This window comes from Psammomys obesus, unplaced genomic scaffold, assembly GCF_907164565.1.
Source record: "Psammomys obesus unplaced genomic scaffold, mPsaObe1.curated_primary_1811, whole genome shotgun sequence".
Taxonomy (NCBI): Eukaryota; Metazoa; Chordata; class Mammalia; order Rodentia; family Muridae; genus Psammomys; species Psammomys obesus.
The window spans coordinates 1,579,836-1,607,673 of NW_026586383.1; the positions used below are offsets into that span (position 1 = coordinate 1,579,836).

Sequence of the window (27,838 nt, forward strand, 5' to 3'; positions counted from 1 at the left end):
TGTGTGTCTTGTCTACTATGTATGTGTGTAGCTGGTGCCAAGGAGTCAAAAGAGAGTGTTGGATCCCCTGGAATTGGAGTAAAGGACAGTTGTGAACCATGATGTAAGGACTGGGAACATAATATGGGTCCTGGGCAAGAGCAGCAAAGGTTCTTAATCTCTGAACCCTCTCTCCAGCCCCGTTTTTGTTTTTGTGGTTTTGTTATTATTTTTGGACAGGCTATCTAATAACTCCTCAAACGTATAGAAATCCTGTCTCAGCCATCATGCTTGGTTAAAAATGGATGGGACCAAAATGGACATGTCCCAGGAGGTGAGAACAGAAGAGAGCTTTATGAATGGGAAGAGTCCGGTCATAGCAGTGGGGTGAAGGGAAGCAGGGACAGAAATGGTTTCCCAAGGAAACCCAGAGAGACAGACTGAAGCAGAAGATCCCAGATAGTGACAACAGAAGTGAGTAGGTATGTACAGGGAGAAGAAGTAGCCTCTTGGGTTGGTGACTGGCTGCTGCTGGAGCCAGGACAGAGTATCTACCTAGCTTTCGGGAAGCTCTGGATTTTGTTCCCACCACTGCATGAACTGGGCAGTGTCTTTAGCTCCCTGTACCATGTAGTACACACCTGTACTCCAAGAGCCAGGGGGATCAGAGATCCAAAGCCATCCATGGCTATATGGGGAGTTTGAGGCCACACTGGGATACAAGGGATCTTGTTTCAAAAAGAGAGAAGAGGAAGAGGAGAAGAGAAGAGAAGAGGAAAAGGGAAGAGAAGAGATCTCAGTTTTCCCTGGGGAGGAGAGGATGACGGTATAGTTAAGGGGGGAGACATGTCAGAAAGTCCTGTCAATCTGTTGAGAAGACTTGACAACACCGCAGGCTCATTAGACTAGTGCACTCTATCATGGAAGATTCCCATGTCCCCCTTTTGGAAGCTTCCACCTGGAGCCCCCACCCCCGAACTCCCATGTAATTCTGGGAACAAGGAGGTTCCTCTCAGAGGTTCCATGACCTCCATCAAATCTCTCTTCCAAGCCACCCTTAAACACACAGCGGCATGGCCGTCAGGGTGGCTTTCGTACAAACATTCCCAAGTCCTTCCTCGCAAAGCCTACCAGGCGTCCTGGATCTGCTCATCAGTTTTCCCACCTTCTTTAACTTCCTCTCTGGTCTCACAGTGCCCTGCAGATTCCAGTGTGACGGCCACCCCTTTACTCCCCTCATCTTTCCCACTGTGCTGTGGGTGTTTTGAACAGAGAGGGACAGGGAAGTCTGTTCCAAAGGAGGAGACCGGCGGCTGGCTACTTATAAACTGGGGTGATTGTGTCCTTTCCCTGGAGAAGGTGGATCCTGAGACATGGCAGTTGTGAGGGGCATTTCAAAGCAAGGCCATGGAACCCCACCATGCTGCTTTTGAATGACTTGGAGGTTTTTTCTTTAAACTTTATTTTTCCATTTTCATGTATCTCTGTGTAGAGTGTGCGTATGTGTGGGCACATATGTGTGTGTGTGTATGTATGTACTTGTGTTGGCCTGTGTGTGTTTATGTGTGTGTGGGGTGAGTTGTGAATGTGTGTAGAGGTGTGGTGTTGATTTGGGAATTATTCTTGAACATTCTTGAACAGGGTCTTTTGAACCCAGACCTTAGCTGGATAATATGGCCGTCTTGTTAGCTAGCTTCCCCAGAGACCCTGTCTCTGCCTCTGCAGCTGGAATATTAGGGGAGCTGCCCTTCCAGCCTGGCACTTAGGTAGGCTCTGGAGATCCAAACTCTAGCCCAAAGCCTGTGTGGCACATGCTCGAACCACTCAGTGGTCTCTTCCCGCCTCGGAGGGTTCCCTGGACATCCTCAAATGCCTTTGACTCTTCATGTAACGAGCTCCGTGAGTGAATTTTGCTCACTCGAGACCAAAGCAGCTCTCTGCCTTGGCTAGGCTCCCTGGCTACTGTTCTACTCCCTTGAGCTATGGTGAATGATTTCTAGCTCAGTGGCTCACTGTGAGCATGGTGTTCCCTCTTAGACCTCTGTTCTGCACTTAAATGACTGCCTAGTCTGTATTCAGTGTTTCTTTTTGTGTAAAAAGAAAACACTTTTTTTTTGAAAGATTGACAAAAATACCATTTTTCAGGTAACAAGACTGTTCATAGCAGCTTTATTCATAATAGCCAGAATCTGGAAACAACCTAGGTGTCCGTCAACTGAAGAATAGATACAGAAATTGTGGCACATTTACACAATGGAATACTACTCAGCAATTAAAAACAAGAAAAATCATGAAATTTGCAGGCAAATGGATGGAATAGAAAAGATCATCCTGAGTGAGGTAACCCAGAACCAGAAAGACACACATAGTATGTACTCACTCATAAGTAGATATTAGACATATAATATAGGATAAACATACTAAAATCTACAGACCTAAAGAAGTTAAACAACTAGGAGGACCCTAGGGAGGATGCTTAAGTTTCATTCAGAAGGCAAACAGGATAGACACCAGAAGTGGTAGAAGAGAGGGAACAGGATGGGAGCCTACCAAAGTTGTCCTCTGAAAGACTCCATCCAACAGGGGATTGAAGAAGATGCAGAGACTCACAGCCAAACTTGGGGCAGAGTTCAGGGAGTCTTATGAAAGAAGGGGAGGAGAGAAGGACCCAGAGGGGACAGGAGCTCCACAAGGAGACCAATGAAGCCAAATATCTGGTCCCAGGGGGCCCTGCCAAGACTGATGCAGCAACTAAGGACCTGCATGGAGAGGACCCAGACCCTCTGCTCAATTGTGGCCCAAAGACAGCTATCTCAGTTAGGGTTCCCTAGTAAAGGAAGCAGGGACTGTCTCTGACATGAACTTGGTTGCCTGCTCTTTGATTGCTTCCTCCTGGCAGTGTGGCCTTGACAGAACACAGAGGAAGAGGATGCAGGCAGCCCTGATGAGACTTGATAAGCAAGGGTCAGAGGGCAGGGGAGGAGATCTCTCCCCTTCAGTGGACTGGGGAAGGGATGAGGGGAAGGGAGGGAGGGGGACTGGGAGAAGATGAGGGAGGGGGATACATCGGATATATATAAAATAAAGAAATTTAAAAAACTGTAGTGGCTTAAATATTCGAGGTTGTATTCTCTCTTAAAAGGGAAATCTAAAATTGACATAGCTTTGTGATGTCATAAGGGATCCAGGCCTCTATTTTATTACTCTCCCTTTTTTTTTTTTTTTTTTTTTTTTTGGTCTTGTCTTAAAACTTTAAGGCAAACATATAATCTATGAAGGCCTCCAGAGCTCCAGCCATCAGTGGCCACCATATTAGCTAGCTTTTGCTGTAACGACCTTGAGGGGCAAAGTAGCTCAGAATTTAGTTGTTTGCAAATGTGGGCATTTATCTGTGTCACTTCTGAGTCTACAATCCTGCGGGGTTGCCTCATATCCGGTCAAATGTTAGGTTCAGGTTGATGCTGGGACCTGGCTCTTGTTTCTCCTTGGGCAGTAGCCACTCCACTATTGGCAGGAGCAGATCCTAGAGAGTTAATCCAGGAGGGTGCAATTCCAATAGCATCCAATCGGTCGTGTAAGATGGATATAATTAAAGGCATGATGCAGGGAAATGCTGTGCTGTGAGGTACAAAGAATGTTGCTGTGATTTAGATCTGGGATCTTCCTCTAAAGTCTAGGGGTTGAAGGCTTGTTCCCTAGCCTGTAGTGCTAGTAGGAGGTGTCTGGCTATTTGGGTGTGGCAATTAGTGGGAGGAAGTTAGGTCATTAAGGTCACATCCTTGAAGGGATCCTGGGCCCTAGCACCTTCTTGTCTTTGCTTCCTGGCTGTCATGTTATGAATAGGTCTCTTCCTCCTTGGGTACTTGCTGTGACATGCTATGTGGCCTCCAGGGCTGAGCAAGCCAACATGGCCTGAAACCTCTGAGCCTGTGAGTCAACCCAAATAGCTCCTCCATTTTAGGTGGCTTGTTCAGGGGGCTAGAGAGATGCCTTAATGGTTAAGTGTGCTTACTTCTCTTGTAGAGGACTTGGATTTGGTTCTTGGCACCACATGAAGTACTAAGTTCAGAACTACTTGTAACTTGGGTTCCAGGGGATTTGACACCCTTTGCTGGACTCTGTGGGGAGCTCCACTTAACGTGCACCTCCCACACACAACTGTATGCATAATTTAAAACAATTTAAAGATTTCTGGTTTGGTTAGCTTGAGCATTTTGTCACAGCAATGGAAGACTGTCTAATACAAGTAGGTTGCCTAATTCTGTTTAAAAAAAATGGAACAAAAATTGCTCCATTAATAGAACATTCCATAGACATCGTTGTTGAATGCCAGGACAAGGCATGAGGTTGGAAGGCATCCATGAGCCTCAGAAACATTTTGAGAGTTCCATACAAATCTTCCCAGTTATAGTTCAATGGTCAAAATCTTTTCTTATGGTCATTTTGGCCCCAGGGCAGCTGGGAAATATATATATTTTTATTACAGGTTACATGTGTTCAGTTAAAAATTGGGGTTCTGTTAATAGGTCAGGAGGGAAAAACTGGGCTGTGATTAGGTGAAAGCAATTTCCCTCACAGCACGCGCCAAGGTGTGGACTAACTACACTTCTCTGTGGTGTGTTGTCTTGAACTGAGAGCTCCCTCTCTCCTGCTGGGTGTATTCAAACCTTGCATACACGATGGTGATCCATCCAGCCGCTTTGCAAGGCAGAAACCGCATCATCTAATCCCCAAAGCTCAGTCTATCTGACGCTTCTCCCTCCCCGCAAATACAAATGGCATGACTAGAAGGAGTGGCCGTTACAGGCTTGAGACTATGGAGCTTAGGTGTGTGGTGCTGAGAATAGGCCATTTCAGAAAAGGCCTTTGGTCAGCCAGGACCCCCAGACGGGAGGACATTCCGCAGTGTGTCTCTAGCCTGTGGGTTCGGACAACCGTGTCCTAACTTTGACTCTGGGTGCAAGAAGGACGCTTGGTGGAGTACTTGCAGTGTGGCCTCTGCCCTGCAGGGAGAGGCAGCTCGTTGAGGTTCCAGGCCTCCTTGACATGGAAGTCACCCATGGAGGGCACCATGGAGACACAGGTCAAAACCAGTCCCCAAGTTCCTTGGCTGGAACAGCCTTGAGGAGGGAAAAGAGGAAGGAAGAAGAGAAGGGGGAGAGAGAAGGGAGGAGAGGAGGAGACAAGAGAGAAAGGTCCTCTGGAGTCCTAGCTGTCCTGCTAGCTCAGAAGGCGCCCTCCTCACTCAAGTTCACCGCCAACTCCACCGCCCCTAGGCGGCCTAGGGAGAGGTGGGGTGGGGCGGGGCGGGGCGGGGCTGGAGGGCGGTGTCGGCGGCGGCGGCGGCGAACGGTTGTCAAGCTCGCAGGGAGACAGTCCCTGCGCTGTTGCTGCCGCCTGCGCCCACCAAAGGGAAGAGGAGACACACCGGAGCCGCTTGGTTCAGCGAGTAGTCCCCGAACCTTCCCGCGCCCGCTCGGCCGCCGTCGGGCCACGTCCCGGAGCTGCCACCTGCAGCCAGGCCGCCAGCCATGCCAGCCGCGCCCGCCCTGCGCCCGCCGCCGCCGCCCTCGACCCCCGCTCCGCCGGCACCCAGCCGCCCTGCGCCTTCCATCCCGGGTAAGCGCCCCCCGACCCCGGCGACTGCTGGTGGGAACCCCAGCAGAGGCGGACCCCACGGGGATGCGCCGTGCATGCGTGCCCGTGTTGTGTGCACGCATGCACTTGTGCAACCCCTCTGCACCACGGGAAGCTCGCTTGCCTAAGGGGTGACGCCGGCTTGAGCTGCTCCCCTCTCTGCGCATCCAGAGCGCCATTCCTGGAAAAACCCAGGGGCACCGGAGAGGGAGCCGTCACTGATTAATCGGTTTCATGTGCCAGGCACTAATGACCTCCCTCGGTCCGTCCTTTCCTGAAAGCATCTCTGCTTTGAAGCTCTAGAGCCACCTGCTTGCCCGAGAGCGGTGGAATAGTTTCTTCAGCCCCTACTCTCCAGGACTGTCCCTAGCTAGAGAGACGCAGAAGAACAAAGGGAGATTAGGGAAACAAAACAAAACACTATTAGCAAAGTGTTTGGGAATTAACAGGAGAAATCAGAGCGGGAGAAACAGAACCATCAATTCAGTTCAAATATAGCCCCACGTTTTCACTCCTTTTCACGTCTGGCTCTGGGGGCGAGGTGTGGTGGAGAAAGGATAAGGCAGCACCCGGGCTGGGCAGAGGCGTCTGGGGACACCTCCCAAGAGTATCTTGCCTTCTGGGAGTGGGGGTGCCAAGTTGTGTAGGGAATCAGGTTGCTATTCGCTGCTCCTGACAGTGAGTCATTTCTCCACCTCACTCCTTCTGAGTCCAGACCACTCTGATGGTTGTCAAGTGGAAGCTAGGTCCCACTGTCAACAGCTCTTACAACACATGGCATCAGGGAGACCTGCGCTGTGGCAATTGTGTTGGGGGCCGCAGAATGGGGTCTGCTGCTTCTCACAGAGGTGATCCGCCGGGTTGGTGGGGGGCTGAGGTGCCCAGAGCCATAGGCAGGCACATGTTATTCCTGGGGCAGGTGGCAGAACCCTAGGGGGAGGGGCGGCTGGAGTGCTGGTTTGTCTGCAGCCCAACTTCAACGAAGCATGTAGCTCTATAATATCATTGTTAGGGTGATGCCAAGGAAGAGTGGATAGAGGCAGATGTGATTTCTGAGTTATATTCTCCAACTCTCATTTAGCCTCAGAGGTGTTTGAGCGCTGTCCTTTCATGGTGCGCTCTGCTATCCTGTCACGTCGTGCCCTGAGTACTTCCCTGGCAGCTGTAAGCCACCCCCTGTCTTCGCTGGAGGGTGACCTTTACACTGCTTTGCTGCTGCAAGCTCAGAGCAAGGGCCGGCTGCAACTGCACATCTCCCTAGAGGCAGCCGATGACCAGCAACTGGTGGGTCCTCAGAACATTAGCCAGCTCTCAGGAATTTCACTAGGACGTTCAGCGAGGCTTGACACCCTTTGTTTACCAAAAGGTCCTGTGGCATGACTTTGTGTTGAATCCCAAGGATCTTTGCTGGCCTTGCTTCTCTCGCTTGGCTGCTTTTGTTTCTGAGCTTGCTTCTTCACCATTGTTTCCTGTGATTAACTATTAATACACCAGTTAGCTGTCAGAGGGGCTTCTCCTCAGAATCTGATTCCAAGGAATAACAACACCAAAACCAACCAACCAACCAACCAACCAACCAACCAACCAACCAAACAAACAAACAGAAAAACAAACCCCCAAAACATGGCATCATTTTCTTTCTGTCCTAGTTTGCTCTCCATTGCTGACAAAAACACCATGGCCAACAAAACAAAACAACAAACAAACAAAGAAACAAAAATAACTTGGGAAAGAAAAGGTCAACTTCGGCTTCCAGGCCACCATGACACCATGAAAGGAACTCAGGGTAGGAACTCAGGGCGAGAACCCATGGGCAGAAGCTGAACCAGAGGCCAGGGAACAGCAACAGCTGCTTAGCAGTTTGCTCCCATGTCTTGGTAGGCTTGCTTTTTTTATATAACCCCAGACTGACTTGTACAGAGTTGGTTCTGCCTACACTGAGCTGGGCCCTCCTATGTCACTCATTAATCAAGAAAATGCCCACAGAGCTGGGTGGTGGTGTTGGCGCACAACTGTAATCCCAGCACTCAGGGAGGCAGAAGCAGGCAGATCACTGTGAGTTCAAGGCCAGCCTGGTCTACAAAGCGAGTCCAGGACGGCCAAGCCTACACCGAGAAACCCTGTATCGAAAAACAATAACCACCACAACAAAGGCCCACAGACTTACCTATAGGCCAGTCTTATGGAAACATTTTCTCATTTGAGGTTCTCTTCCCAAATGAACCTGGCTTGTTTCAACTTGACAAAAAGAAACTAGCACATATTTCCTTCCTTTCTTTTTATTTCCCTTCCCACTTTCCCTCTCCCTATCCTTTCTTCCTCTGTTGACTTTTGGGAGCAGAAACTCATATAAACCAGGCTGGTCTTGAACTATCTAAGTACTGGAGGCTGACCTTGAACTCATGATCCTCTGAGTACTGGGATTACAAATACGTGCCTCCATGTCTGAGAGCCTTCTCAGTCGTAATGTGTTTCTTTCCCTCATTGTTCCCTACCAGCTGCAGTGGATGGCCTGATTCCTCAAGGGTGCCTTTAGGCAAAGGTATAGTGCCCCGTCTAGGCACATGGGTCTTGGTGCCTAGACCTGGGACTGGCAAACCTCAGTTCTATGGCCCTCATCAGTGTGCCTTTGACAGTTCACACAACACTTGGTGTTTCAGGTGACACAACCCTTGGGCTTGGTGCTTAGAGAAGAAAAAAAAAAGTAGAGAGTTGTTCTCCTGTCCCAAGCTGCTCTCATCATTTCTCTCTCTCTCTCTCTCTCTCTCTCTCTCTCTCTCTCTCTCTCTGTGTGTGTGTGTGTGTGTGTGTGTGTGTGTGTGTGTATAATCTTCAATTCCCAGTTCCAGGGAAATTTCCCTCTTACATTTCCCTTAATGTTTCAGGCAGATATTTTGCTTTTGTCTGGACAAGCTGAGGGAATAAAGGCCTTAGTGTCCTTCTGAATGAAACAAAGGGAGGGGAAAATGCTGTGTGAACCTCAGTCTCACAGGCCACCATGGTGTCTCACCAGGGTGAGTGAGCTGGTGTCCAGCCTGGTCTTCGAGCTCCTTAGGGTCTTTTTCCATAGTGGGTGTCTGTAGCTGAAAAGGCTGCTTTCCTTGGAGGCCTTTGATTGATGTGTGTTACTTTCTTGGGGTCAGGGGCTTGCTGTATCTGTTTGTGCCCTGAGTTTCCCCATTTCCCTAGTTGGCTGCCTGTTAATGTCTAATTTGTTCTGTCTGGTGGCAGGGTCTTTTTAAAAGTGTCTGTGGGGGAGTAATTTGAAAGAGACGCTTCCACAAACTCCCTGGTGGTTTTAGGTCAGAAGTGGGAAATCCAGGAAGGTGGGGGAAGAGGAAGACTTCTGTTCCGGGAATCGGGGAGGGGCTTTGGCTTCCATTCCCAGGTGTCTGAGACCTCCTGAGACCCCAGGCAAGACTTTGACTTCTCTGGGAATCCCACATTCTTCATCTTCCTTTCCAATAGCCATTCAACTGATGATCATTCATCTGATGATGAAAGGGGAAATGTTTTCATGAACTCATCAAGCAGTTTTTGAGCGAGCTTCCCTGGGAGTAAGAGGCCATCTCCTGGGGAGAGTGGCACACGTGGAAGCAGCATCGTGTGGGTAGTGAGAGAGAAGGGAAATGAATTCGGGGCCAGTGGTGGCCTGAAAGGTCATGAGGTCTCTGAAGAGTCTGCATTATGCTCAAAAGCTAAGACATTGTCAGGCATTTGCAAATGGCAGGTGCCAGTCTGTATGGCCATGGAGTGAGGGCTCTTGAGCCCTACAGACCTTCCTGGAAATCCTGGCTCTGAAGCTTCAAAGCCACATGATCCTGTGACCCACCCACTCTGAGCTTGTCTCCTTTATTGCTAAGGGGGGTATGCTCCAGCTGCACCGAGGAGACAGTGATGCACAGCTCTTAACCAGCTACAATGGAGAACAATTGAGTTTACTGACATGTTTTGGCAGAGGAGATTGCTTGACTGTACCAAACTTTAAACAGCTTTGGGCATTTGAACTAGCTGGAGATAGAGGTAAAAATAAGACTTGGAATCAGAATATCTTAGAGCCCGGGACTCTGTTTTTTTTTTTTCTCTTTTTTTGCTAGTGCCTAAATTCTTGTAGGTGTTTCTTGTTTGGGGACCACACTTTGAATACAAAGCTCTTAGTCATTTCGTCTCAGGGAAAGTCTGAACCCTCATGGATAGGCAGAACAGCATATGGGGAGATAGATATGTGTGAGCTGATTCCAGACTCTGGGAAGGGTCTGGCTAGGACCTGGGCTGAAGACAGCTAAGGGATGCTGTTATTGAGAAGTCATTCTTGATGGGCGTTTGTTCTAATCCAGCTGCTTTCTGATGCCCTAGAATCATCCCTCTTGGGAAAGTTCCTCCTGACTAAAAGGCCAGTACAGCTTCTTTCTTCTTCTGGCCCTGAGGATTCAGAAATACACAAGCTATTGGTCCAATCACAGTGTGGCGGGTCTGCTATGACCCAGCATTGACATGGATAATTATAGCATAGAGGCAAAAGCATCTGATAAAGCTGATGAGCAATGAGAAGGTACACTGAGATTCTGGGCCATTCCAGTCAGGATGTTTATCTTCAAGAAAACAAATAACAGATGTTGGTGAGACTGGAGGTGGGAGAGAACACTTACACACTGTAGGTGGGAATATAAATTAGTCCAAGCCCTGTAGAAACCAATAGAGAAGGTCTTAAAAAAAAAAAAAAAAACAACCTTGAAAATACAGCAACCACACGATCCAGCTTTACCACTCCAGCCTCTGTAACCTAAGTCAATAATCAAAACCAGGATACAGCAGAAACGTTTGACACTTGCGTCTATTATGGCACTGTGCACAGAAATCAGGGATTGGAGAGCTGGCATGTCCACCAGCAGATGAACAGATAAAGGGAACAAGATATGTATGCAATGAATTCATCATGAAAAAAGAGGAAATAAAAACAAATTAAACTGGGCATTGTCATGCTCAGCAAACTAAGTCAGACTGGAAAAAAAAATACTGGGTTGGTATGACAGCTCAGTGGTGAAGGCACTCTCCATCAAGATTGTAACCTGATCCTGGAATTCTCACACCTGAAGAAGAGAACCATCTCACACATGCATGAATGTGCACACACACAAATAAGCAAAGAATTTTGTTCAAAAAAAAAATAGTTCATTTTTTTTTCCATATATGGAATTAGCTTCTCTTTCTCTGTTAAATAGCTATTTGTTTTTATCTTATGTGTATGGACGCTTTTCTTGCATCCATGTCTACGTACTATGTGCCTGATGCCGTGGAGGCCATAGAGGACATTAGCTCCCCTGGCACTGGAGTTATGGATGGTTGTGAGCCGGCTTGTGGGTTCTGGGAATCGAATCTTGTCCCTCTGCAAGAGCAGCCAGTGCCCTTAACCACCGAGCGAGCCATCTTTCCAGCCCCGGGATTCTAGATTTTAAAAAAGAGTCACAAAAGTAGGGGGAAGAAAGCTATTTGGAAAGAGGAAGCAGACTAGTTATGAAGGGGGAAACGAGACAGCAATGGCGATGGCGGATAAATATAACCAAAGTACATTACACACACGCACGGCAACATCACAGTGAAACCTATTGCTCTGTGTAATTAGTCTGTGCTAATTGTAAGAAAGAGCGGGAGGAAATGGAGGGAGACGTCCTGGTGCGGTTAGGTCGGAACTGGTCTTTTGAAGATGAGGTGCGGTGTCTGGGGTGGTGGAGGAGGAGAGTGTACGGAGGGGGCTTTATAGGATGAGGGGCAGCACGTTTGATGGGAGGGCGCCATGAAGCAGTATGGAGGTGCTCTTGTCATGGAGCTAAGAGTCACTTGGGTGGCGGAGTAGGGACGGTAGGGACGGAGCTCTGCCCGTGAGGCTGCGTTTGTAAGGATGGGTTGGGTTTTGATATGAGGAACAGATCAACTTAATTATCTGAAAAGCCTAGCCCATACTCACTCATACTCCGTGCCTCTCGAGGGCCAGGTGGGCAGAGCTTCTCTAGCTTACGGTGTCATCACCAGGAACATGTGCCTGTGGAGTCACCAGTGTTGACAGAGCGTGATGGCTAGACTGTTGTTTATGGCCGAGGCTTATTGGCCAGATGTAAAATGAGCCTGTAGCCTATGAATTGTTCAGCTCCTTCCATATTTGTCTAAGGCCAGCATTTCTCGAATGGGAGTAACCCAGGGATCTCTTTAAAGGAAGAAACAAAAAGATGCAGTTTCCCAGTGTTGGCTTAAAGAGTTATCACTATCATGCAACTCACACACATGGCGACACTCAGTAGCCCTGAAGTCTTGACTCTTAGTGCTCTTCTGTGACCATAAACGCATGCAAATGTCTAACTACACCGTTATCATAGCTACAAACTGAATACATTCACTATTCAATTTAATCATTTTTGTTAAAACAGAGCCTCTGGTTCTGACTCTGGAAGCTCCTTGTGGGGTCTTTTGAGCATGATGTGCTATTTGTCCTGCCCATGGCCTGTGTGATGGCTCTCATCAGTTTGCTCTCCTCACATTACAATTCTTGTTTATTATTTTTCTTACTAGGCAATGATAATAATATCTAGTGAGTTCTGAGGAGAAGGCTCAGTTGGTAAAGTACTTGCCAAACAAGAAGAGGGACCTGAGTTCAATTTTCGTGACCCACGTTAATAAAACAAAGCAAAACAAAGCTGGGAGAGGTGGTGCACACCTGTGAGCCCAGAGTTGGGGGGCGCGGGGGCAGGAGGATCCCTGGAATGTGCTGCCCAGCCAGTCTGGCCTAGAAGGGGAGCTCTAGATTCAGTGAGCTGGTGACTGAGGAAGACACCCAGCGTTGAGCCCTGACCCCCACATGCCCACGAAAACAATTGCATACATACATAAATACACATACACACAAATAAAAATTAAAACTAGTATTTCCCTCGGAAGGCAGAGGCAGGTGGATCTCTGTGAGTTCAAAGCCAGGCCGCTGGTATGGAATGAGTTCCAGGAAAACCAGAGCTACATAGTGAGATCACGACTCAAAAACATATATACACATATTTACTTATGAAAATTGCATTGATAGTTCAAGAATATATATATGGGGAAAATACACATGTGGCAAAACTTGGTCAGAGCACAGCCATGTAAACATTCATAATATTTTTTAAAGGACATAATGAAAACTAAAGCACAAAGAGCAATTTTTTTGAGACCCTGTCGTCCCCTAGAGTATGTCAGGCTTCCCTGGGGAGCACTGCATCCTCTAAAGTAGGGAGAGATCAGCTCTGTGGTTTAAGGACGTCACTTTGTGTAGGCCGTATTGGAGGGAAGCAAGGTCGAGGACCTCAGTTTCTGGGGTGTGTCTGCAATAGGGTGAGGTCAGACGTGTGGGGGTGGGTGTTGAGGTCAGACCTGATGAGTAGGTGCCGAGGCAGCAGTTAAGGGGATGGGGAGGAGGCGGCATTGGATTGAGGAGACTTTCTGGTGCTGCATCAAAGGACTTGGAGACTTACTGCATGTGAGAGATAATGGAAAGGATGTGGCTGCGGTGGTTGATGGTGCTACTGATGAGGATGAGGACCCCAGGTAGCCACAGTGTGAACCCAGGACTCTAGATGAGCACTGGTGAGGTGGCTAAGTGGGTACAAGCACGTGCCACCAAATCTTAGGAACTTGGCTCAGTTAGTGGCACCTACATGGCGGAAGGACAGAACCAACTCTGACTACCACATGTACTAGGTATGTGTCAGTGGGCATGCATGTATGTGCACATACAAACACAGGAGAGAGAGAGAGAGAGAGAGAGAAAGAGGGAGAGAGAGAGGAATAAGTTAAAAAGTAAAAAAGAAAAGATTTTGGAATGTCATTCAGTGTTTTCTTTCTATATAATGATTGACTTAACACAGCAGCTGAATGAGTCAGCATCCCCAAGCGGCCTTTTCTCTCCTCTTTTCACCAGGGCTGAGCTTTCAGCCTCACTCCCCTGGGAAGAAGAATTAAAGCAGAGCCTCGGAAACTTCCATGGAGGCAGGGAGCCTCCTTCCTTTGCTTCTGTTGGGACTGGCACTAGGGTGCTGTGATCAGGCTAGCCAGCTCAGCAGAGAACGAGCAGCGCCAGCTTCAGTGACAGAATGTCTCAAAAAAGAAGAAAAAGGAAAGCAAGGAGAGAAGTGATTGAGGAAAACTCCCCCAAACCAACCTCTGGCTTCTGCATCTACACACAGAGACTCTCCCCCATAGGAACATGTGTGCATATGCGTACACACAGACACAGACACACGCACAGAGTCCTGAGATCAAGTGCACACCTGTTTCCCCCAGAGACCACACATTCCTTGAGAACAGGAACCTTGTCCCTTATCTACCCCCCCCCCATGGCATCTCTCTGGGGAGCAGGAGGCGTCTTAGCCTCTCAAGGTTGATGGGGTTTTCAGGAGAGGCTGTGCAGGTGGCTTAGGTGAAATTGGCTGAGCGTCTTGTGGGTTGTTTTGGTTTCAGGTGTCTGCAGCTGGGGCTCTCTGGAGCTTCAGTTTCTGTATGGCAGAGACAGATGCCCAAGAGTTCCCCATTCTCAGCTGATGCCATTGTTTCTGTCCTTGGCCCCTGAGCACACCGCTTCTGTCGTTTGCAAACCCCTTGGCCCTGTTAGAGGGCTTCTCTGCTTGCAGGGGCATGGTTGTCTATCTTTAGTGAAGGTCAGAAGCGCTGGGCAGTTTTTGAGTTTTGGAGCAGCCTCTGGGATCACTTGGGTTTGTGTGAGCAGCGTCCATAACTGGATTGTGGGTGTGTCATCAGCTAAATGTCAGGGTTTACTGCCTCCAGTCTGCTCTGCTGCTCTGACCATCCTCAGCCGGAGGGGCTGATGTGAAAGAAGCCTTGTACTCACATACCGATTCCTTAGAGCAAAAACCTACTGCGGTGACCTCTTGTGTTCTCGGCATTTACGAGCTGAGGCACTTGCTTGTGTGATTGGACATCAGGCCGGACCCTCTAAGGGCCCTCCATCAAAGGCCATCCATTTTCTACCTCCTCATCCTCTGCTGAGGACTCTGGGACCTTTGACCCACACTTTCACTTTTTTTTTTTTAATCTATTCATTAACTTTTTTTTTGAGACATGATCTCATGTATCACAGACTGGCTTCCAACCAGCTGTAAAGCCAAGGGTGACTTTGAACTTCTGATCCTCCTGCCTCCACCTCCTGAGTGCTGGGGTTGCAGGAGGGCGTTACCACACCCCGTACTTTTGCATGCTCCAGGCAAGCCTCTACCAACTGAATTCCGTCCTACCCCTGACTATTCTTCTATTCTAAACTGCTCTTTTTTATTTTGGGGGGGGGAATAATATTAAAGTAAAAATGAATGATTTTCTGTGTCACCTTTAATTCCCCCGGAAGACACTTAGGTGTTGTTCCTGAAATGAAAATCCAAATTCACTCTATTTCCAAATCACTAGCCCCCTGTCTTAATATTGAATGACAATGGTCCCAGCTTGCCTGCTTGGGCTGTAATCATCTTTGATTCTATATTAAATTATAGAGTGAAGTGGCTGCTATTTGGAGGCTGTAGTTTTGTAATTTTCCTTTAGTTCCTGAAAAAGCACCGCTGTGATTATATCTTTGTAGCGTGTATTACAGCTTCTTAAACCGTGGCTTTCAGCCCACGCAGGGCTGTGTAACTGAACGTGGGGGTCAGGAAACATTCGGCCAGAGAAAGGTTTCTCAACACGTTGCTGAAATTAATTCAAAGTTAAGCAGGTAGTGAACCTATTTCTGGCAGTGTTCATGGCTGTACCCTCATGTGACGTCACTGCACTTTGGCTCTTAATACAAAACAGGTACACGTTGTCCTCTGCATGCTGCCATGCCCTTTAACCCCTAGGAACCCTGAGGAAAACACCTTGGTTCTGATTCAAGACTATTGCATTTCATGAATTGTAGTGTATATATATATATATATATATATATATATATATATATATATATATATGTTTTTTGCTCTCGTAAAAGCAGATGGTTCCATTACAAAAAAAAAAACCTACAATTACAAAGGCTTTTAAGTTTTTCATGTGGCTGTTATTCAGAATGCAAGTATAAAATCAGTAATATTCTTAATATTTTAGAAAGATGGATTTTAAGAATAGTTTAAATTGCTGGCTTGAATTTCATAAAGAACAATTCAGTGAATTTTAACTTGGGATTAGGATGGAATTTCTAACAGTTTCTGAAATGGCCCCAAACGTATTGCTGCCATTTTTCTATGTATTTATGCAAAATGGCATAAATGACGACGTATGTCAGCTCTTGAGAGACACTTACGGTGTCTGTGTCCCACAGAGCGGATGCTGCTGGGAATGGTATTGGGGTTCTTGTCATTGGGCTACAGAGATAGCTCAGCTGGTAAAATTCTTGCTTTGCAAGTATGAGGACTTCACAGCCATGGACAAAGCTCTGCATGGTGGCACACGCCAGCCATCCCAGCTCTGGGGAGAAGGTCACAGGGGGAGCCCTGGGGCTCCCTCTCCAGCCAGTTCAGCTGAGAGTGAGCTCCACCTTTGGTCAGCGAATGTCTCAAAAAGAAAATCTGGTGGAAAATGACTGAGGAAAACATCTGATCTGATATCAGCCTTTGGCTTCCACATCTGCAGACGTATATCTACCCCCACACAAACACGTGTGTGCATATTTATGATTGTAAACACACACACACACACACACACACACACGCACGCACATGTGATCCAGTGCCCACCTGCCTCCTGTGAGACTGCATACTCCCTGAGGACAGGCACCTTGTCCCTTATCTCGGTCCCCACTTGTGGAACGTCTAAGAAGCAGTTCCCAGGGGCAGTGTGCTCCTGCAGGACTACGGGAGGAGTGGAAAAAGTTTAAGAAACCCCACTGTGTTTTACTAGCTTCACTCTCTACCTCCTTCTTGTTCTCCCTGGAACTTTACACCTGTGTTTAAGTGGCCTTGAACCTACCAATTACAATGGGGAATTGCTGGGAGCTGTGTGAAGAGGGTTTAACTTTTTACGGTAATACCTTCTGCAGTGGATGGCAAGTCACTTGACTTTTCCAGTACCTTTCGTGTGTGTGTGTGTGTGTGTGTGTGTGTGTGTGTGTGTCTGTGTGTGTACCAGAGGACAACCTTGAGTGTCATTGTACGGTAGCTAAGCAACTTGTTTTTGAGACAGTATCTCTCATTTGGTTTGGAGCTCAGCAGTTAGGTTAGGCTGGTGGTCAGTGAGCCCCAAGGTTCTGCCTTTATCTCCCCAGTGCTGGGGCCACACGTATGTAACACTGCGCCCAGCTTCTTACTTTTTACATCGGTGCTGGGAATTGAACTCAGGTCCTCATCTTGTGCAGAAAGCACTTTGTCAGCCACGACAGCCCTAGTGCTCTTCTCACAGACCTATATTATTCCTTACATTTCTGATTAAAGCTTTTACCAGGGATTTTCAAAAGTTGAAAAAAAAAATTCAACTTATTGAAGTTTATATAGGAGAGCTAGTATGAGTATGAACTCTCCAAAACACATTAAAATTAATGTATAAGAAAAAACTATGCCATTAAATATCTTTACTTTGTAGCCGACCAGAAATTTAATTGTATTTTGCAGAAACAGGTGTGTTTTTCCAGGTAGCTCTGAATAAATAAATAGGCATATTCTAGAGTTAAAGTGAATTTGTGGAGGGAGAGGGAGAGAGCAAGAGACCACAGAAGCTCTGGGCATCAGGGGTTCTTGTCCTCACAGCCAAGGACAGAGTTATGGGTGCCCTGAATACAAACTGTGATTCAGCGTGCATTTTCTCTTTGAGACGTAATCTCTCACACGTGTAAAATCTGTCTGTGTCTGGTCAGAGACTCCAGTAGTCCACACATCAAAGCCTTCTTGCAGACACTTGGCACTTGTCAGTAATAACATAGCCTGAGTAACAGCAGATGATGCCAGAGGCAGCCGCCTCTGCACTGGTGCTAAAGACGAGCCTGGCAGGCCAGACTGGTTAACATAAAAGCAAGTGTGAGGACGCCATGTTCCAGATCATGTTCTTAACCTGTGCACATGTTGAGAACCCCAAATGATAGGTTATACTTTAAAAGTAAAAGGGAATCAGAAAGGACTTCAGCGTGCTAGCATCAGCTCCCTTTGTATTTTGGGATTTGGGGTCACCTGCAGCCCCAGGTTTGCAGAGCTAGGAGCTCTGCAAACAAAGTTTCAGTTTGTGGGTGGAAGTGTGCTGTGCATTGGCTGTGGAAGCCCTTTTGTGCTTTCCCTCGAGCGTTGCTTTACTAAGTGAGACATCTGATGATTTGATCGTTTTATGCACAGGCTGGCCAGCTTGGAGAGGGTTCCCTGCTCTTGAAGAGGGCGTTTTACAGAGACGTCGACACTGAGAGGTAGAGTCATCACACATACAAGGCGGAGGGAACCTGAAAACCTGCTGACAGTCCCAGGGTCCTCTGTTCCCGGACATCCATGTTGGTGACTCCCTGCTTTCTAAACCATCCAGTCAACAGCATGGCTGCCCGCGTCTCCCTCTGTTTAGTTATTTATACTTTCTTCATGGCCAGTACCAGGCAGTGGAGGGTGTTGGTGGAGGTGCAGGGAGGGGGAGGGGTAGAAGTGGCCTGGGCCTCCTCCCTGGACACCAGGGTGCTGGCCGGGACAGTGTGGGGGATAGTAAACACTCCTAGGGAGGGTAGTAACAACTCGGGGGGAAAGGAGGCTCAGCTGGTAAAGTGTTTGCCAAGCACGAGGGTCTGGGTCTGGGTCTTCAGTACCCATGTAAAAAGTCAAGTGTAAATAACACAGGCTTTTAATCCCAAGCTGGGGAGACGGACAGGAGGATCACTGGGCCTGCTGGCCAGCTAGTCCAGCCAGACAGTGAGGTCTAGGATAGTGAGAGATGCTGCTCCAAAAAATAAGGCGAAGGGGCCGTCGAGAAGGCTTGTTCTGTATGTACACACACACACACACACACACACACACACACACACACACACGTCATGAGCAGTGGGTTTTAACTTGAAGGATGGAGCAGGACATTAAATATCTGTTCATTTCATGAGGGAAAAAAAGAGAAAAGTTTTACCTTTCCCATGTTGCCTTAAGTAACTGTCAGAAACTTGGCCTTTCTGGTGTAGAGCTGCCTCCATCTGGAGGCTGGCATTGTTTCTTTAACCTACAATTAAGTAACTACTTCTTCTACAACACTGCCAGTAATAGGCATTTTCTTTCTTAGTTTGGCAATTTTTTTTTTTTCCGTACATGCTCTTCATTATTTCCCTGCTCTTGACAGTATCTTTTTAGTGTAATAGCTTTAAAATTAGGTACCGGGGAAATCACTGGTATTCACTGTGAGCTAGCCATTCATCCACTCACATGTGCTTCCTGGGACTCTAAACTATGCCACTGTGGTAGACACAGCAACGTCATAGCAGCCCTGGCAGGAGAGCTGGAGGGCCGGGGGCAAAGGTCAAAGCATCTCATTAGGGTTGGGGTTAAGGTCCTTAGTGGAGGACTCAGAGTAGGACACGGGGTCTCTGGCAGACCTGAGCAAAGGAAGGGTGAATGAGAGAGACGGTTGGAAGGCACTCCAGTGAGCTCTTGGAGATCATTCATGAGTGTGTTCGCACACACGTCTTCATGGGATGCACATGTGTGTGAGGACGGATGGGCCCAGGTGTGCTCACATCTCGGCGTGAGAACTCCGGCGCAAGCCTGCTACCTTGGGATTTTTTCACTTGGAACAGCTTTCTTGTGTTTCTCCTGCCTCTCAACCACCAATGGCCAGGCCTAGTGCAAAGTAGAGTTCATGTGTGGAACCCATGGGGTGATGGGAGCAATTTCAGGCAGCAGAAGGTAGTACAGGGGGGTGTGAATGGGCGTGACTGTGTGAGTGCCGACACGTCAGGAGCAATGGTTAGAGACAGCTGGCTGCTGGGCATGGCAGAGGGGGAGGGGGACACTGTCACGCCAGAGGTGTGCTGTGCTGGACCTGCAGGCCGAGTAGGAAGCTTTAGGTAACACAAAGGAGCAGAATGGCCTGGCACAGAGGCCTACACCTTTAACCTTAGAACTTGGCAGGCAGAGGCAGGAAGATCTCTCTGAGTTTGAGGCCAGCCTGGTCTACATAGCAAGTTCCAGGATAGCCAGGGCTACACAGAGAGACCCTGTCTCAAAACAAGGAGGAGGGGGGAAAAAGACAGAAAATCCCATGTATATGGTTGATGTGCTCACACGAAGCATGACAGACTATTTTCACTAATACCACTTACAGTGTCTCTCATGTAATGCCCATTTGCTGCCAGCCTACCTCAGTCCTGGCAACAGCTTGGTACGCTTGGAACCTTCCCAAGAAAATTCATATATTTAGTAGACTCCACTCCTGCAAGCCTCGTTTCTTCTTCTTTTTTTTGCCTCATGCCAGGAGACAGTATTGCACACTCTCCAAAGAGACATCACTCCCCAGGAAAGCCAGGAGCCTCCAGGGGCAACATCTGTGTTTGATGGCCTCAGAGAGTGGGGTAGGCTCTGTGGGGAGCTGTTCTTGCAGGGAGGCACCCTGACTCGGTGGCACCGGAGTCACACTGCTGAGTGCTTCCTACGCAGAGCAGAGCGGAGCTTGTGGCTGGCACCTCGCTACGACCTTTACAGGGCTCAGGAGGTACCACAGAAGGCAGCTGCTGGACTCTGTATCAGGGGTGCTCTCCTGGCCTCTGCTCCTCTGAGCGGGTCCTGGGATGGCTGCCAGAGCTCTGAGGAACCTGCTGCCATGGCTGCTTTCACCATACCTTTCCTACTTCCAGTTAGAAGCAAACCAAACCCAGTCCAAATCCCGAGTCAGAAGAAAGATGTTTATGCCTCCATCTTTATGCTAGCATTCCTATCTGTTTGGATGCTTCATCCGATTTAGAGAGTTTCTTTTCCAGATCACTCTGTCTGCAGGGACATCTGGGAAGCTCACCTGTCTATTAACAGCTCTGGGAACACAGCGTGACTGTATTTTGCCCAGTGGGATGCCGGCTGGCTTCACAACTAGGGCAAAGCTGTTTCCCTAGGTGTCGGTGCTCGAGGCCGAGTCTTGTGTCTGCTCCGTTTCCTCTGCAGACCCTAAATGTCTGCTCTGTGTCGTGGTTACAAAGGACAAGCAGAATGTGCCAGAGCTCTTGGTCAGGATCCAGGGAACACCATTTTAGTGTCTGCTGCTCACCTGTGCGTGGCTGTTAACGTCATCGTCTGTACCTGCGGTTGTACACACCTATCAGGGGTTGCTCGCCTATCAATAGATGTTTTCATGTCCGGATATTTGTGTCCAGACAGCCTTTGCACCCAACACAGTCCTCCTGAGACTTACTTTTGTTTACAGAGGATTTCTATTTCAACACAAGCTGTTCTTGAGAAATTTTACCGGAAAGTCAAGTAGATTGTATCAGCTGCCATGTTACTGAATATTTCTAAGTGTCTTGTCAGTCAGGTGTACCCAAGACTCAGATAACAGCACGGTGGAGTCAGACAACGTTTATCTTCCACGGAATCAATGCATTTCGTTGATATTATGTATCGGCACAAAATCATTCGTAGTATTTTCCCTGTTACTTACTTTATAACCAACTCCGCTATTTCCCAGGTGAACTATTTCTCACTGATGGGAATAAAATCTATATTTGAAAAGTATTTATTTTTAGATAATGTGTATGAGTGTGGGTATGGGCACATGAGTGCAGGCCTCTGTAGGTGGAGGCTAGAAGAGGGAATTGGATCCCCTGGAACTGGAGTTACAGTGTTTGTGAGCATCAGATTGTGTGCTTGAATCTGGTCTCTGATCCTCTCCAAGTGCATCAAGTATTCTTAACCCCTGAGCCATCTTTTCATCCGCCTCAAGTTGTATGCTTTTGAAACACCCTTCTTAAAAATCATTTTAATTTCTCACTATTTCTTTATTTGGGGCTCACTGAGAAGGTCTTGCCAGGAGGTCAATATCACTTAAAAGTTAAGATTTTTAAGAGGCAATGTTTTGAACTCTCTGTGTAGTTCAGACTGGCTTCTCACTCATGCCAATTCTCCTGCCCCAATCTCCTGAGTACTGGGATTACAAGAGCGCACCACCTCCCTCAGCTTTTTTTTTTTTTAAATGAGTGTTTAAAGAATCTGCAGGCTTTGCCACTCTTCCGTCCTGGACAGTGACAGAGGGAGGGTTGTCACCTACACATGACAAACGGGAAATCACAGCAGCGGATGCTGACAGACGGTTCAGGTGTCATTATCCATCCAACTCCATCCAAACAGAATAGTGAAGATACAGAAATGAGTAAAGAAAAACATGTGAGTTTGCTTTTCTATTTTTTTAAATGTGGAGCTATGGACAGACTCCACAGCCACAGGCATGCTATCGGCAGGTATTCTACTGTGGAGCTAATGACCCACGAACCCATAGCCCAGCTCTGGGAATTTGCTTTTGTAGCTCTTAGTAGAGCCTGGCTTATAGGAAGTGCATTTGCTAGTTTTCTGTTGATGTCATCCAACACCTGACAGGAAGCGACTTCAGGAAGCAAAAGTTTGCGTTGGCTCTCGGTTTGAGCAGATACTCCTTGGCAAGAGGAGAATGTGGCAGCCGCTTGCTTCCATCTCAGAGCCGGAAGCAGATCGAGGACAGGGCCTCTCAAGGACCCGCTTTCTCCAGCGGGGTCCACCTCCCAAATCTTCTGCAGCTTCCCCAGATAGAATCTAGCAGGGACCATATTGTTCAGACACAGGAATCTGTGGGGACATCTTACCTTAAACCCTAACGGGAAGGAGGTGTCTAAGCTCCATCAGGCTGGTGTGTTTGTATGACACACGAAAGTGCTGTAGGATGCTGGCCAGGGGGCTGGGGAATCTGGAGTGGCTAGATGGACCAAGCCAGCGGCTGAAGTCTTAGCATGGAGGTGCCACAAGGCAGGGCGAGTGCTCCCCACAGGACCCACCAAAAAGATCCCTTTATGTAGCACTCCGCCCAGAGCAAAGCGAGTGAGAATCTCCTCTGCCGGAGCTAGGTTTAACAATCCAGGTCAAGGGAAAAAGCTGCTAGGCCTGGAGACTGCAGCCCTTTGGGATTTCACAGAGTGGGTGGCAGAGCTTCGGGGACGCAGCTGTAGGCAGACTGAAAACATTAAACGCAGGGACAGGAAGGAGAGGCCAGCTGTCCCCAGGGAGCGCTCCTGGACGCTCAAAGCAGGCCGGCCTCCTCAGGTGTCCTAGAGAAAGAGAATGTGAGGGCAGGTGGCTTGGCATGAAGAACCCTGACACGAAGGCTGCTCAGGAGGAGTTCAGGCCGCTTCAGAGCCAATGAGAGGAAAGAGGAGCTGGAGAGTACATGCCAGGCAATGGGGGAATGCCCATCTGAAGGATAGGGAGTCATCCTTACTGCCAGCTCTGGGAGCAAATGGGGCCGTGTTGATATTAATGCCCAGTGCGCTGGGTCCCAGCGGCCCTGCTGCATGCACAGTAACCTCCCTCCACAGAGCATCAGGTCACTTAGGAATACTTAAAAAGCCTCGGCTCCTCCTTTTCCACCAGTTGCTAGGCAACTTCTGTCTCTTCCCTCTGTTGACCTCCTGCTGTCAGCATCGCTTTTGCGGCTTCTGGGCCTCTGTGCAGGGCAGTGTTTGGGTGGTTCTGCCCTCTTTGAGTAGGGGCCTCAAGCTGTCCGTGAACTCGCTGTGTACTGGAGGGTGGTTTAATCTTTCGGTTCTCCTGCCTCCATTTCCCAAGCGCTGGTATTACAGATATGCACCCTCCTCACCCAGCTTAGCAGTGCTGGGGGTAGAACCCAGGGCAAGAGAGGTGTACACGCAAGTCTGCGCCTGTTTGCTGTTCTCCGTGGAAGGGAAACCACACTGGAAGTCCCTCCTCGCTGCTCTTGGTGGAGCGTTTTGATAACACACAGATTTCTCACTATAAAATCAAACATTTACAGACAAGCAGCACTTCTAGGAGACCCTGGAATTTGACTCGATGTCCCTGCTACTCAGTGTGGGATGGGGACCAGTACCATCGATTATGAGAAATGCAAATTCCAGGGCCCACCCCCAGAAGACTGACAGGACACCAGTGTATGCTTAACAAACTCTGGGGGATTCCTGTGTGCTCTGACATTCAGGAAGGCCTGGACGACAGAATGTAGCAAATTGGGAATTAACCAGCTCATTAACTCAAGGAGGCCTTAGGTACAGCAGGGTTGATTCAAAGCCTGGTTTGAATCAGTCCTCCCCCACCCCAGGACTACTTCTCCTCCTCCTCCCACTTTTCATCTTCCTCCTCCTTCTTTTCCTCCTTCACCTCTTACTCCTCCTTTTCCTCTGCCTCCTCCTCCTTTACCTCCATCTTCTTTTGTCCTGGGGTGACTTTCGGATGTCCCCGAAGGTCCTGGGACCTCCAAGAAAAAGGAGCCTACTTTCTGGCTTGCTAGAGGGTGAGGATTTTCAGATAATAAGTCTGGAAGAAACAGAAATGGAACTGTGATGTGTGATGGGCAGAGACGTGGGACCAGCTGAGAGTGAGTGGGTAAGCCTATGGCGAGGGGACAGACATTATGAAAGGTGTCAGGGGTGAACCTTCAAGGTGAGGAAGGTCATGTTCACTCAGAGATACTCTGGAAGCCAGACATGGTAGCACATATCTGCAATCCTAGCACTTGGGATGTAGAGGCAGGAGGCTGAAGGCTTCAAGATCATCTTTGGCTACATAGGGAGTCTGAGACTAGTCTGAGCTACATGAGACCCTGTCTTTAAAGAAAGACTCTGGGAACACTGGAGGCAATACAGGACTGACAGTAGTTCTACCATGACTGTCATGAACAGTTGAGGGAGAAGTATCTGCCAATGGTCAGGCAGAATAGACAGAGGCCCAGTCAGGTGCTGTATCTTCGTGCTGGGAAGCTGTAGTGAGAATTTTTGGTTTCTTTATAAACACAGAAATATTATGTGACTATGTTTTTAGTTTTAATCCCAGGTGTGGGATATGGGACTATGTCAGATTGTCCATACCAGCTGACTATGGTTTTCCTCATGCTCTAGCAGGGGCATGGTTTTGCCAGCTGAAGATAGTTTATGTTTGGAATTCTGGGGACTCTTGAATGCTAGAATAAGTATAGTAATGCCAGAGCCCCAAGAAGGCCTGGGGCTGCTGCTGATCCCCCTGCTGCTTCTGTTGCTGGTCCTGTTTGCTGCTTGGAGAGATCTTGATGGTGAAGACCATCCTTGCCCCAAGGAACTGACACCCCTAATCAGTAGGAAGTAGTCTGATGATACTGACAACCCCTTTCTCCTCTAACCTTCTTTCTCTCCTACCTAGTATTGGAAGGAATAGGGGTAGTGTAGGGAGGTAGGAAAAAGAACCCAATAAAGTAGCCAAAAGTTCAGGGGGCACCTAAGAAGATGGTTACCAGGGGTCAGCAGATAAAACCAAAGCAAAATAGAGGCACTTCTAAGATAAGAGCAGAGAAACAAATTTAATCTCCCTTTGGGTGTCTCAGTCAATGTCACGATGGCGGACGAGGTCCAGACAGCGTCTGGGAGAGCTTGGTGTATGATGACAGTGTAAAAAGCAGCAGGGCACTTTCGTTTCCTTTCTTTGCTGGGGTTCCAGTCTCCATTACTTGAACGCCGGCTGGGCTTCCAATTTACAGAATGCTAGCTCTCTGCAGCTTACTGTGAGGCCGTGTTCCAGCTTTTAAATTCATTTAGGAAACTTTCCCTGGGATGTCTGCATTATCAAATGTGACTTCACAGATGTTTCTCTGGTCTCATATCCACAAGTGAGCAGAATGCGATTGTTCCCAAATGGTGTCTGGAAAATGCCCAGGCCAATCGACTCGAAGGAAAATTTTCTTCCAGTTCCCTTCCTTCCCTGTCTCCTAAGTGAATAGTCTCAGCATTGAGTCTGCAGGCTGCAGTGATTTAATCTGGGGATCACTAAGAACTGAAAGGCCAATAACAGAAAGCATTTTAAGGGAAATTTTCCTGTTCTGGAGAGCTTGTTAATAACGTTCTGTTAGATGCAGTTATATATTTTGTATTGGATGTTATAGGGATATTTTAAAGCGCCAATTTCCATTTTTTAAAAATATACCCAATTTCTAAATGATTCAGAAGCAGTAAGGTATCACTTGTGTCCAGTAGCAACTGGGTGTAATTCTCCCCTTAAAACAATTAAAATTTTATGTGTATAGTTGCTCTGTCTGCATGTATGTCCATGTACCACATAGGTGCATGGTGCTGGGAGAGACTGTTTGACCCCATGGAAAAAGAGTTAACAGGTGGTTTGAGCTGCCATATGGGTTCTGGGAATCAAACCTGGGTCCTTTGCAAGAGCAGCTCTTAACCACTGAGCCATCTCTCCAGCCCCTACTCTTCCTTTTTTTCCGGTGGTTATTTATTATAGCTTCTTGGAAGGCAGTACTGAACAGAGACACGGCTTGTTTTCATTTGTTTGAATTAGATACGTGGCTTATGATTTAAAACAACTAGGAAAAGGTAAGCTCTCCTTGTGACAAAAAAAGGACAGCGTAAAAAAATATTAGGCTCTTGTTATTTTGTCTTGAGTGTACACCTGGCAGCGAGTCTTCCAACTGTGAGAAGTCATGATAAATAATTAAAGAGGAAGCTGGGTTACTGTAATTCCCAGAGCTGGTCACCATGGAATCTTGTCATGTGACCTCATCTGCATTGCAGCAGCAGGCATTAGACAATGAGTCTTGAAGTCAAACCAATCCCAGGTCATAGTGCCATGGCAGGATGGCTCCGTCAGTGGGCATTCTAGCTCATACCAGCCCTGGAGCATCCTAGGACAAGCAAGCAGAAAGCTAAGTTATCTTTCCAGAGGGCCTGTATGCTTAGGTTTGCTGGAGAATCTCTTTCAGCTACTACACAAACAACAAACTTATACTCCTGGATCACATTTAGCATCTCTTCTCTTTGACCTCAGGATGTATATGATCCAGAGGAAGACATCAGAGTCAGAGAAGGCCACTGCTCCAGTTGCTGGGGGACCCATATGAGGACCAAGCTGCGTGTCTGCTACATATGTGCAGGGGAGCTAGGATCAGTCCATGTGGGCTCTTTGGTTGGTGGGCTGCCTTATCTGGCCTCAGTGGGAGAGGATGTGACTGGTCCTGCAGCGACTTAATGTGCCAGGATGGGTTGCTACCCATGGGGACCTCCCCCTTCTCTGAAGAGACAGTGAGGGGAGAATGGAGGGAGGGATGTTTGAGGGGGGTACTAGGAGGAGACGAAGGGGGCTATGATCAGGAGGTAGAGTGAATAAACAAACAAACAAATAAGTAAATAAATGAAAAATGGTGTACATGGATTTGGGGGAAACTCAAACTTGCAGGACACATTTTCTTTCAGAATGTGGAAAACCCAGCACCATTGGAAAGCCCATCCAGATGGAGGAGCGTGCCAGCTACCTCAGTGTGAATGAGACATGATGGTTGTTGGGCAGTGTTCTACTTTGCTTTCTATTGCTATGTACATACCACGACCAAAAGCCCCTTGGGGAGGAAAGGGTTTGCTTGGCTTATATTTCCTGAATCACAGTCCCTCTTGGAGGGAAGTCAGGGCAGGAACTCCAGCAGGAGCAGAGGCAGGGACCATGGAGGAATGCTCCCAGGCTCACCCTCAGCTCTTTTTCTTATACAGCCCAGGCCCATCTGCCAAGGGGTGGTGTCTTCCACAGTGGACTTGCCCCCCCCCAGACGTGTCTGGCAAATCTGATGGAGCATTTCCTCAGTGAACTTTTCTTTTCCAAAATGACAGGCAGGCAGAGAATCTGAAACTCAGAGGGATTATAGAACATTCTTGCGTGCACACAGCTAATGAGACTCGGGATTTAATGGCTGCCTTCTCACCCTGCATTCAATGTTACAGCTGCAAAAGGAAATTTTCCCAAATTCTGAGCAAATGGACCACACTTGCCCAGCTGTTCTTCATGCACTTTCCTTGGTGGTTTTCCCTATGGACAACGAACGTCTGTGGTCACAAATTCTTTCCCTTCCAGTTTCAAGTCACTCAGCAGGTCTGCTCAGTGATGATGCTTGCTCGTCAAATGTCGACACTGTTAATTTGTATGATCTTGGTTGTCTACCTGAAAGGGTCTAGAGTCACCCAGGAGACAAATGTACGAGCATGTTCTCAAGGAAGCTTCCAGGTCAAGCTAATCGAGATGGGCAATCTGTGGTAACCGGGGTGTTA

The 27,838-nt window shown here is 48.0% G+C and overlaps 1 protein-coding gene across 1 annotated transcript in view; it reads left to right on the forward strand.

Moving 5' to 3' along the window:
* The first annotated feature begins 5,495 nt into the window (after positions 1-5,495).
* Dclk3 (doublecortin like kinase 3) overlaps positions 5,496-27,838 on the forward strand; it is a 49,965-nt gene continuing 27,622 nt past the window's right edge. The window contains exon 1 of the mRNA XM_055601677.1: positions 5,496-5,598. Within this exon, the coding sequence (XP_055457652.1) occupies positions 5,511-5,598 (88 nt within the window). The 5' untranslated portion in view covers positions 5,496-5,510. The remainder of the gene's footprint in view (positions 5,599-27,838) is intronic.